We start from the raw sequence: 13,190 nt of genomic DNA on the forward strand, positions 1-13,190 counted from the left end.
TCCAGACACGTACTACATAATGTCTAGACACGTACTACATAATGTCCAGACACGTGCTACATAATGTCTAGACACGAACTACATAATGTCTAGACACGAACTACATAATGTCTAGATACGTACTACATAATGTCCAGACACGTACTACATAATGTCTAGACACGAACTACATAATGTCTAGACACGTACTACATAATGTCCAGACACGTACTACATAATGTCTAGACACGTACTACATAATGTCCAGACACGTACTACATAATGTCCAGACACGTACTACATAATGTCCAGACACGTACTACATAATGTCTAGACACGTACTACATAATGTCCAGACACGTACTACATAATGTCTAGACACGTACTACATAATGTCCAGACACGTACTACATAATGTCCAGACACGTACTACATAATGTCCAGACACGAACTACATAATGTCTAGACACGTACTACATAATGTCCAGACACGTACTACATAATGTCCAGACACGTACTACATAATGTCTAGACACGTACTACATAATGTCCAGACACGTACTACATAATGTCTAGACACGTACTACATAATGTCCAGACACGTACTACATAATGTCCAGACACGTACTACATAATGTCCAGCCACGAACTACATAATGTCTAGACACGTACTACATAATGTCCAGACACGTACTACATAATGTCTAGACACGTACTACATAATGTCTAGACACGTACTACATAATGTCCAGACACGTACTACATAATGTCCAGACACGAACTACATAATGTCTAGACACGTACTACATAATGTCCAGACACGTACTACATAATGTCTAGACACGAACTACATAATGTCTAGACACGTACTACATAATGTCCAGACACGTACTACATAATGTCTAGACACGTACTACATAATGTCCAGACACGTACTACATATTGTCCAGACACGTACTACATGAAGTTGAATAATTTAAAAACAATTATTATTATTATTTAATAATAAAAATAATAATGATAATAATAATAATAATAATAATAATAATAATAATAATAATAATAATAAAAATAATAATAATAATAATAATAATAATAATAATAATAATGGTAATAATAATAATATTATTATTATTATTATTATTATTATTATTATTATTATTATTATTATTATTATTATTATTATTATTATTATTATTATTATTATTATTATTCATAAGGAAGCACAAAACCCGCAAGAGCCATAGAGCACCTTGGAATCGTAAGTGGTAATTAGGTTGGATGCGAGGAACGGAAGGGGTCGTAGGTCTAACATCCTGTATCAAGAGCCTTTCACCGACATCAAGAACCTCAGACAGAAAAGGGAGAGGGAGGAGAGGGAGGGGAGAGGGGGGGAGGAAGAGCCAATCAGAGCAGTGCTGATTGGTTGCTACACTACACAACATTAACACAACGAGACCAGTCATAAATCTGGCCGTCGAGTCATTGCTTGGGTCATTCTTATTGAAGGTCTTGTCCCAGTGCCACGCCTCTCTCCTCTACCACGCCACGCCTCACAACACCTCCTCCAACACCTCATTTTTCGTAAGATTTGTTTATTTTATATATATAAAAACAGGTGATATCACACTATGCAGAACAACCACTGTCAAATATAATAAAAATTCCAAGCGATTTCGTGATCACGAAAGCTCTTGGAATTTCACTATTTTTTCACAGTGGTTGTTGTGCATATTTGGATGCGTAAAAATAGATTTATTCTGGTCCAGGCAGGATATCGCTCAAAGTTAGTGTCTTCCGTAAGAAGAGGCCAATACTTTACGAGGACGTTGATCAGGATTACACATATATTGTTTTGTGTTTGGATTATGCAGTCGAGAACACTGGAGTTGAGTCTTTGCAATAGTTGTCTTACCAACCAAGGAAGCGTATTTAATCAATGTGTACATGGAGGGTTAGCGCCTCACCTAACCTAACCTGATCTAACCTAACGTAACCTAACATAGCCTGACCTAACATAACCTGACCTAACTTAACCTAATCTAACCTAACCTAACCTAACCTAACATAACCTGACCTAACTTAACCTAATCTAACCTAACCTAACCTAACCTAACATAACCTGACCTAACTTAACCTAATCTAACCTAACCTAACCTAACCTAACATAACCTGACTTAACTTAACCTAATCTAACCTAACCTAACCTAACCTAACATAACCTGACCTAACTTAACCTAATCTAACCTAACCTAACCTAACCTAACCTAACCTGACCTAACTTAACCTAATCTAACCTAACCTAACCTAACCTAACCTGACCTAACTTAACCTAACCTAACCTAACCTAACCTAACCTAACCTTACCTAACCTAGCCTAACCTAACCTAACCTAACCTGACCTAACTTAACCTAATTTAATCTAATCTAGCCTAACCTAACCTAACCTAACCTAACCTAACCTAACCTTACCTAACCTAACCTAACCTAACCTAACCTAACCTTACCTAACCTAACCTAACCTAACCTAACCTAACCTAACCTAACCTTACCTAACCTAACCTAACCTAACCTAACCTAACCTAACCTTACCTAACCTAACCTAACCTAACCTAACCTAACCTAACCTTACCTAACCTAACCTAACCTAACCTAACCTAACTTAACCTAACCTAACCTAACCTAACTTAACCTGACCTGACTCATCAAACTGCAATATCACTATTGCAAAAAAAAAAAAAAATCAGTGAACGGGTGGGACTCGAACCCATGGCCTTTGAATTTTAGGACTCACTCGCCATGGGTTGAAATCTCACCTGTTCCATGATTTGTATAACCTAATCCGTTAACCTAACTAATTTAATAATAGAATCGCAACTGAGTAGAATGAACCTCCAAGATAAAAAAAAATTGTTGAGATATAAAGGGAAGGAGATTGTTAGTTTATGAAACAGAGTCCGGGGGTAGAACGTTAGGTGAGGGGGGTAGAACGTTATGTGAGGGGGGTAGAACGTTAGGTGAGGGGGTAGAACGTTATGTGAGGGGGGTAGAACGTTAGGTGAGCGGGGTAGAACGTTAGGTGAACAGGAAGTTACAAGTGTACGATGTTGTGACTTGTTCTCGACGGAAATATAGTGTTCTTCACCAAGAACAAGAATCAAGCAGAATTTTAGGTGTAGACAAAGAGAGAGAGAGAGAGAGAGAGAGAGAGAGAGAGAGAGAGAGAGAGAGAGAGAGAGAGAGAGAGAGAGAGAGAGAGAGAGAGAGAGAGAGAGAGAGAGAGAGAGCTCAAACTGCTAAGTCAGCTTATACAGTAATCACTTGGCGAAAATTACAAAGCGTACTGGATAGGATACGATTTTGTTGGGGTTTTAACCCCGGAGGGTTAGCCATCCAGGATAACCCAAAAAAAAGTCAGTGCGTCATCGAAGACTGTCTCTCTTATTTCCATTGTGTGTCCTCAATCTTGTCTCCCAGGATGCCACCCACAACAGTCTACTAACACCCAGGTACCTACTTGCTTGCTAGATGAACGGGGACAACAGGTGCAAGGAAATACGTCTAATGTTTCCACCCTTGCCAGGAATCGAACCACTGACACTATGTGTGTGGCGAGAGCCTGCGTACCAAGCCACGGTACACTGTGTGAAATATGATCTTACTAGCACATAGGATGTGTATCCCATCAAACGTAGACCAGGAATAAGACATTCACAGAGCTCACTTGTTAAAACTAGTATGCCATGATTAGTTAAGTCATCCGGACATTCAGGTCCGTGGTTCGATCCCCGGTACGGGTGGAAACATTATGGCGTGTTTCCTTAAGACATTTGCTGTCCCTGTTCATCTAGGAGTAATACAAGTATGTGCGTGTTTACATGCTCGGTATATACTCGGTAATGCTCAGTAATATTTGGTAACACTTGATTCGACTTAGAAAGTGACTGACAACAACAAGTCTTTAGATAAGTTAACTTATTGACCATCAAGGTAATCAAACAGCTTGAACAATGTGACAACTCATTTGTCAAACAGAAGTAGTGTTGGAAGCAGCAGTGAACAGCACCGCGTCAGGCGAGGAACAAGGAGATATAAATGACCCTAAATGGGGACCTTCAACAAATCCTCCACAAAGGCATAAAAATCCCTTATTACTGAAACTGAGCTCTGCACTTCCAAACTCCTTACTACGACAGTGCGTAGATGCCAGAATAATGTAGGTCAAGAGTTGAATTCGGGACCAGAGATATAGTGTCTCACGACACAACCTTTGTATACGTCCAAATAATGCGTAAATAATGCTCTATGAACTGAGTTGCACACGGATACGAAAAGTATGTCCCGGCTCACCAACGCTGACATACTCTACCAAAAAACAAGGACTCCTTCTGGGCGTCGAAATATACAGACCAACTTTATTTTCTGCGTCTCTTCTCGTATATGAGTGTTTTAGTTTGCGCTTAATCTCCAGTTTCTCTCTCATTTCTGTTTCAGAGAAGATAAAGGTTTGAAATTCATGTCATACAATTAAGGTGACACTTTCGTGAGTGCACCTGTGTTGAACACTTGTGTCTGGAGTGTTCAGGTGACCTGCACTCACCTGAATATTACTTAGATTTCTTAACTAGGTGAGTACATCTAGGTAACGTACCTCTCTCTCCCTCTCTCTCTCTCTCGTTGTGGACAGAGATCTAACTTTCTTTCCCTGCTTGCAATCACTCACACGAGTTTAGCGCTTTACATGAAGTGAAGGTAATAATACTGACAAGCAACTGTCCCTCTGAAACAGAGGAAGATATACGGTATTTTTATTTCATGTATTAATATATAATAAAAATATTAACTGATAAAAATAGTATTGTGTCTTTGGTGGTGTTATTGTGTCAGGTATTTTGTTGTTAGGTAAGACACATATGCAACAGTTAGGTATCTTTATTTCGAAACGTTTCGCCTACACAGTAGGCTTCTTCAGTCGAGTACAGAAAAGTTGATAGAAGCAGAAGAGACTTGAAGACGATGTAATCAGTCCATCACCCTTGAAGTTTTGAGGTGGTCAGTCCCTCAGTATTTTATACCATTTTATTGTTCACTCTGTCAGACACTGCAACGCAAGGGTATCTTGGTACAGACTTGGAACCACTTCAACAACCTCTACTAGTGAGAAAGGCTGGATTTGAGAGGGACCTGACCTCTCAATGTCTACATTCTTACTCTACTAGTGACCTACGTCTCACCTCCTGGCGCTATATAAGGTTCCATCCTATCACTTCAACTCCATATTATTCCAGACAATGGAACAATACTCTTCTCCAGACTGAGGGACTGACCACCTCAAAACTTTAAGGGTGATGGACTGATTACATCGTCTTAAAGTATCTTCTGCTTCTATCAACTTTGCTGTACTCGACTGAAGAAGCCTACTGTGTAGGCGAAACGTTTCGAAATAAAGATACCTAACTGTTGCATATGTGTCTTACCTAAACAACCTGTCGGTATTTTATACCATTTTATTGTTCAACTACTTACGTCACTGTCAGTACCTACTTACCTCACTGCCAGTACCTATTTTCCTCCTGCTAACGCTATTTTCTTTCACCATGTCAGGTGAGAGGTGACTATGGGCGTGACCTGGGAAGGTGGTGGGCGTCTCAATGCCCACACCCGCCCACTGACTCTGCTGACGCTGCTGACTCTGCTGATTCAAGGATCTCAGGCTTCCAGCTGTATTAAGGAATTTACATGGGACAATACAACGGTAATGTGTGTGTGTGTGTGTGTGTGTGTGTGTGTGTGTGTGTGTAGTAATAGTAGTAGTAGTAGTAGTGGTAGTTGTTAGTTGTCAAAGGCACTTGTCGAGGGTCACTTGGCCTGTTATCTGTAGTGTGTGTATGTAGTAGTAGTAGTAGTAGTAGTTACTAGTTGTTAAAGGCACTTTTCGATAGGCACTTGGCCTGTAGTTTGTGGTGTGTGTGTGTGTATTCCAATATATACTTGTATACAAGTATATTTCCACTCACCGCCTTTCTTTCCTCTCCTCCTCTCCACCCACAACCTTCCTCGCTTACATAGTCTCCCCAGATCCTTCACAGCCATTCTTGTTATCGTTCTCACGAAGTAAGCAAAATGATTTGTTTCAGAAAACGGTGACCTTGGAGGGCAGAGGAGGTCAGATGGACGCACAGCTGCTGGAGTTATGGAATGTTACCACCGTGGCTCAGCTCACTCCACAAACCCTCAAGGCTTCCAAATCCTTTTACAGCACTCAGATACCCGGTCAGGCGCCTCTCACTGACTCTCTTGTGTTAGGGACCTTGTGACGTTGAACCACACTGTTGGAATGTCTTAATCTAATGTCTTTAAACACCATGTCTTGACTAAATCATAATATCTTAAAAAAGTAACCAAGTAATCATATACGTGGTATAATGTAGATAAGTAATTAGATACCTTGTATCAAGAGTCACATATATATTCCTACTATCAACATTATATATATATATATATATATATATATATATATATATATATATATATATATATATATATATATATATATATATATATATATATATATATACATATATATATATATATATATATATATATATATATATATATATATATATATATATATATATATATATATATATATATATATATATATATATATATATATATATATATATGTAGTTACAACAACTCTATTGTTTTTACAGTTCCTCCTCAAGACGGCAGTACAAGTGACGTAGATCTGACCGCTGCTAAACTGCCATCCATCAAGGTCAGTCCACAAGTTTATATTTTCCTCTGGTTGGAATAAACTAACAGTTCTTCCTAGATATTCTAGTTTACATTACATTTCGGGGATAAATCCATCACCATCATAAGCATTCATTTCCGGAGCAAAATATTACCAAAATATACTTGTAGATTTAGTTACTTTCTTCATTTTTTTATGTTTTCGTAATGCTACATTGTATTTTGTATTATGTATTATACATTGTACATTATTATGTCGTGTTCCAGAAATAAATTTGGATGACGGTGACGGATTCATGGCAGAAATATTGATTTACTCTATCCAATATATGTCCTCCGAAAATCAGTCTGTACTATCTCATAAAATTATTAGTTTACAAGCTGAATGATCTTTAGGTTAGGTTAGGTTAAGTTAGGTTAGGTTAGGTTAAGTTAGGTTAGGTTAGGTTAGGTTACGTTAGGTTAGGTTAGGTTAGGTTAAGTTAGGTTAGGTTAGGTTACGTTAGGTTAGGTTAGGTTAGGTTAAGTTAGATTAGGTTAGGTTAGGTTAAGTTAGGTTAGGTTAGGTTACGTTAGGTTAGGTTAGGTTAGGTTAAGTTAGGTTAGGTTAGGTTAAGTTAGGTTAGGTTAGGTTAGGTTAAGTTAGGTTAGGTTAGGTTAGGTTAGGTTAGGTTAGGTAAAGTTAGGTTAGGTTAGGTTACGTTAGGTTAGGTTAGGTTAAGTTAGGTTAGGTTAGGTTAGGTTAGGTTAGGTTAGGTTAGGTTAGGTTAGGTTAGGTTACGTTACGTTACGTTAGGTTAGGTTAGGTTAGGTTAGGTTAGGTTACGTTAGGTTAGGTTACGTTAGGTTAGGTTAGGTTAGGTTAAGTTAGGTTAGGTTAGGTTAGGTTACGTTAGGTTAGGTTAGGTTACGTTAGGTTAGGTTACGTTAGGTTAGGTTAGGTTAGGTTAAGTTACGTTAGGTTAGGTTAGGTTAGGTTAAGTTACGTTAGGTTAGGTTAGGTTAGGTTAAGTTACGTTAGGTTAGGTTAGGTTAGGTTAAGTTACGTTAGGTTAGGTTAGGTTAGGTTAAGTTAGGTTAGGTTAGGTTAGGTTAGGTTAGGTTAGGTTAGGTTAGGTTAGGTTAGGTTAGGTTAGGTTAAGTTAGGTTAGGTTAGGTTAGGTTAGGTATAGAGTTTGTGACAAGATTTATGTCGGTGAAGCCTTCAGAGACCTCGATCCCAGGATCATAGAACATATTATCACATGTCGAAGCCACGACACTAAAACTGCAACACTAGAGAGTAACACCGAGCAACACCTCATGAACTAGTCAGATGCAAAGAAAGTGACCGTCACAGCAGCTTGTGTCTTGAATCCTCAGTTATATAGCTGCAGCCAATAACATCACTTAACATTCAGGATTACTAGCAATCTCCGAAGCTTAAGCGATGTTTATTCTCCCATCACCTGATACTGCCATCACCTGACCTCACTCACTGGTCTGGCTACCTACATGTGACTACATGACCTTATTCTGTCACCTCAGGACCTCTCTACAACCCCTATAATACCCAGGTCTTGTTCTCTGTGTGAATTGATAAAATCACTGGTGGATGAAATGTCTTCACAAAAAAATGTCATACCCAGCATTTTGTATCTTATTTACATGCTGCCGGAATAGTCTACCATTGTTTATTGAAGTTGTTCCTTAATCAAAGTAAGTTAAAAGTTAGGGAAGACAAGCCTAGCATAACTACCTCTCAACCACCATAAAGACGCACTACTCTGCAGATTAATCACAGCTGCTCCAAAAAAGTCAGTGTCTGTACAGTATTTCATCTGTCGTGATAGTTAAAATCTTCCACAGGATTGTGGCGCATACTTCGTGTGTGCTACAGTCACCAGGGTGGCAGCGCCCTACACCTCTCCTCCGTCATACAAGTGCGTCTCTCAGACCAATGACTGTTATAATGGTGAGTATTCCAGTGAATACTTCCTTGTATACATTACCTGCTCCTCTGTGTCAGCACTTACTTTAATATATACTTTATTAGGTTTAAAAACATTATATATATATATATATATATATATATATATATATATATATATATATATATATATATATATATATATATATATATATATATATATATATATATATATATATATATATATATATATATATATATACTTTGGCTAATTCTTGAAATATATTGTATAAATCAACTTGCTTTTATATGTTACTAAGGGAATTCATGACTTGTTCTCACAAATTTATCTCTCACGAATAATTTGCTTTTCTTTGGTGGACATTAACCCAAAGATTCAGTTTAAGAAGTAACTTTGAATGAGAAATTACTATAATTCAGATTTCTGATCAACATAATATCACTTCTATCATTTATATTCATGCTGTAGCTAAATTTTAGTATACGTTAAACTTTCTTTTGACGCTCCTCTATATATGGCAATATTTTTTTTGGCATAAATGCGATTGAAAAAGTGAATTCAGAATTGAATACCAAGTAATAAAGCCTCCAGTGTATAGTGTCTATCTTTTCAATCCCATGTAGAGAAGCTTCATCACAGAACTGAATTAGAAGCATTACCTTCAACCAGAGAGCTGACTGCTATGTCAGAGTAACTTTCAGCTATGTTAGTAGGAAGTTCTAATATATTTAATGTGTCGTCACAGCTGTGGATCTTCAGTGGTATGTTGAAGGAATGCAAGATACGTCACCCTCTCTCTCTGTGGCTCCCCAGTCACCCATCTCTGTAACTGGTGAGTAGTCTCCAGTCACCCATCTCTGTAACTGGTGAGTAGTCTCCAGTCACCCATCTCTGTAACTGGTGAGTAGTCCCCAGTCACCCATCACAGTAACTGGTGAGTAGTCCCCAGTCACCCATCTCCGTAACTGGTGAGTAGTCCCCAGTCACCCATCTCTGTAACTGGTGAGTAGTGTCCAGTCGCCCATCTCTGTAACTGGTGAGTAGTCTCCAGTCACCCATCTCTGTAACTGGTGAGTAGTCTCCAGTCACCCATCTCTGTAATTGGTAAGTAGTCCCCAGTCACCCATCACAGTAACTGGTGAGTAGTCCCCAGTCACCCATCTCTGTAACTGGTAAGTAGTCCCCAGTCACCCATCACAGTAACTGGTGAGTAGTCCCCAGTCACCCATCTCTGTAACTGGTGACCATAATGGTACAGGTGTTTGAAATCATAAAAATACTCTAAACTGGTGGCCGCCCAGTTTCCCATAATTAAATAATAAAAACTAATAATAATAATAGTAATAATAATAATAATAATAATAATAATAATAATAATAATAATAATAATAATAATAATAATAATAATAATAATAATAATAATTTTTATTATCTGTTTTGGTCCCACTTTGATTTCTGATAATACTTTGCTACCTTCAGGAATCAGGTCAAGCTGACTTAGTTGTGTTTACCACGCCTTTATGAAGCTTTGAATGCCTTAGCAAGCTTGAGATCAACATGGTGTGTACTGTGTGTACATTAGGCGTACATGGTGTGTACTGTGTGTACTTTGGGCGTACATGATGTGTACTGTGTGTACTTTAGGCGTACATGGTGTGTACTGTGTGTACTTTAGGCGTACATGGTGTGTACTGTGTGTACTTTAGGCGTACATGATGTGTACTGTGTGTACTTTAGGCGTACATGGTGTGTACTGTGTGTACTTTAGGCGTACATGATGTGTACTGTGTGTACTTTAGGCGTACATGATGTGTACTGTGTGTACTTTAGGCGTACATGATGTGTACTGTGTGTACTTTAGGCGTACATGGTGTGTACTGTGTGTACTTTAGGCGTACATGATGTGTACTGTGTGTACTTTAGGCGTACATGGTGTGTACTGTGTGTACTTTAGGCGTACATGGTGTGTACTGTGTGTACTTTAGGCGTACATGATGTGTACTGTGTGTACTTTAGGCGTACATGGTGTGTACTGTGTGTACTTTGGGCGTACATGATGTGTACTGTGTGTACTTTAGGCGTACATGGTGTGTACTGTGTGTACTTTAGGCGTACATGACGTGTACTGTGTGTACTTTAGGCGTACATGGTGTGTACTGTGTGTACTTTGGGCGTACATGATGTGTACTGTGTGTGCTTTAGGCGTACATGGTGTGTACTGTGTGTACTTTAGGCGTACATGGTGTGTACTGTGTGTACTTTGGGCGTACATGGTGTGTACTGTGTGTACTGTGTGTACTTTAGGCGTACATGATGTGTACTGTGTGTACTTTAGGCGTACATGATGTGTACTGTGTGTACTTTAGGCGTACATGATGTGTACTGTGTGTACTTTAGGCGTACATGGTGTGTACTGTGTGTACTTTAGGCGTACATGGTGTGTACTGTGTGTACTTTAGGCGTACATGGTGTGTACTGTGTGTACTGTGTGTACTTTAGGCGTACATGGTGTGTACTGTGTGTACTTTGGGCGTACATGATGTGTACTGTGTGTACTTTAGGCGTACATGATGTGTACTGTGTGTACTTTAGGCGTACATGATGTGTACTGTGTGTACTTTAGGCGTACATGGTGTGTACTGTGTGTACTTTAGGCGTACATGGTGTGTACTGTGTGTACTGTGTGTACTTTAGGCGTACATGATGTGTACTGTGTGTACTTTAGGCGTACATGATGTGTACTGTGTGTACTGTGTGTACTTTAGGCGTACATGATGTGTACTGTGTGTACTTTAGGCGTACATGGTGTGTACTGTGTGTACTTTAGGCGTACATGACGTGTACTGTGTGTACTGTGTGTACTGTGTGTACTTTAGGCGTACATGATGTGTACTGTGTGTACTGTGTGTACTTTAGGCGTACATGATGTGTACTGTGTGTACTTTAGGCGTACATGATGTGTACTGTGTGTACTGTGTGTACTGTGTGTACTTTAGGCGTACATGATGTGTACTGTGTGTACTGTGTGTACTTTAGGCGTACATGATGTGTACTGTGTGTACTTTAGGCGTACATGATGTGTACTGTGTGTACTGTGTGTACTTTAGGCGTACATGATGTGTACTGTGTGTACTTTAGGCGTACATGGTGTGTACTGTGTGTACTTTAGGCGTACATGATGTGTACTGTGTGTACTGTGTGTACTTTAGGCGTACATGATGTGTACTGTGTGTACTTTAGGCGTACATGGTGTGTACTGTGTGTACTGTGTGTACTTTAGGCGTACATGGTGTGTACTGTGTGTACTGTGTGTACTTTAGGCGTACATGATGTGTACTGTGTGTACTTTAGGCGTACATGGTGTGTACTGTGTGTACTGTGTGTACTTTAGGCGTACATGGTGTGTACTGTGTGTACTTTAGGCGTACATGATGTGTACTGTGTGTACTTTAGGCGTACATGATGTGTACTGTGTGTACTTTAGGCGTACATGGTGTGTACTGTGTGTACTTTAGGCGTACATGGTGTGTACTGTGTGTACTGTGTGTACTTTAGGCGTACATGATGTGTACTGTGTGTACTTTAGGCGTACATGATGTGTACTGTGTGTACTTTAGGCGTACATGACGTGTACTGTGTGTACTTTAGGCGTACATGACGTGTACTGTGTGTACTTTAGGCGTACATGGTGTGTACTGTGTGTACTTTAGGCGTACATGATGTGTACTGTGTGTACTTTAGGCGTACATGGTGTGTACTGTGTGTACTTTAGGCGTACATGACGTGTACTGTGTGTACTTTAGGCGTACATGATGTGTACTGTGTGTACTTTAGGCGTACATGGTGTGTACTGTGTGTACTTTAGGCGTACATGGTGTGTACTGTGTGTACTTTAGGCGTACATGATGTGTACTGTGTGTACTTTAGGCGTACATGATGTGTACTGTGTGTACTTTAGGCGTACATGGTGTGTACTGTGTGTACTTTAGGCGTACATGGTGTGTACTGTGTGTACTTTAGGCGTACATGATGTGTACTGTGTGTACTTTAGGCGTACATGGTGTGTACTGTGTGTACTTTAGGCGTACATGGTGTGTACTGTGTGTACTGTGTGTACTTTAGGCGTACATGGTGTGTACTGTGTGTGCTTTAGGCGTACATGGTGTGTACTGTGTGTACTGTGTGTACTTTAGGCGTACATGATGTGTACTGTGTGTACTGTGTGTACTTTAGGCGTACATGGTGTGTACTGTGTGTACTGTGTGTACTTTAGGCGTACATGGTGTGTACTGTGTGTACTGTGTGTACTTTAGGCGTACATGATGTGTACTGTGTGTACTGTGTGTACTTTAGGCGTACATGATGTGTACTGTGTGTACTTTAGGCGTACATGGTGTGTACTGTGTGTACTGTGTGTACTTTAGGCGTACATGGTGTGTACTGTGTGTACTTTAGGCGTACATGGTGTGTACTGTGTGTACTGTGTGTACTTTAGGCGTACATGATGTGTACTGTGTGTAC

The 13,190-nt window shown here is 39.4% G+C and overlaps 1 protein-coding gene across 3 annotated transcripts in view; it reads left to right on the forward strand.

The window, feature by feature from the left end:
- Positions 1-13,190, forward strand: part of LOC128700576 (uncharacterized transmembrane protein DDB_G0289901-like) — a 91,902-nt gene that overhangs the window by 52,232 nt on the left and 26,480 nt on the right. Inside the window, exons 1-6 of one of the 3 annotated variants that reach the window (XM_070098884.1) lie at positions 1,468-1,563; positions 5,584-5,734; positions 6,117-6,252; positions 6,696-6,760; positions 8,587-8,692; positions 9,415-9,501. In XM_070098884.1, the coding sequence (XP_069954985.1) occupies positions 5,597-5,734; positions 6,117-6,252; positions 6,696-6,760; positions 8,587-8,692; positions 9,415-9,501 (532 nt within the window). In that variant the 5' untranslated portion in view covers positions 1,468-1,563; positions 5,584-5,596. Of the gene's footprint in view, positions 1-1,467; positions 1,564-5,583; positions 5,735-6,116; positions 6,253-6,695; positions 6,761-8,586; positions 8,693-9,414; positions 9,502-9,889; positions 9,910-13,190 lie in introns of those variants that run through there. The other 2 variants (XM_070098883.1, XM_070098885.1) reach the window with 2 other exon arrangements.

Source organism: Cherax quadricarinatus, chromosome 65 (assembly GCF_038502225.1).
Source record: "Cherax quadricarinatus isolate ZL_2023a chromosome 65, ASM3850222v1, whole genome shotgun sequence".
Classification (NCBI taxonomy): Eukaryota; Metazoa; Arthropoda; class Malacostraca; order Decapoda; family Parastacidae; genus Cherax; species Cherax quadricarinatus.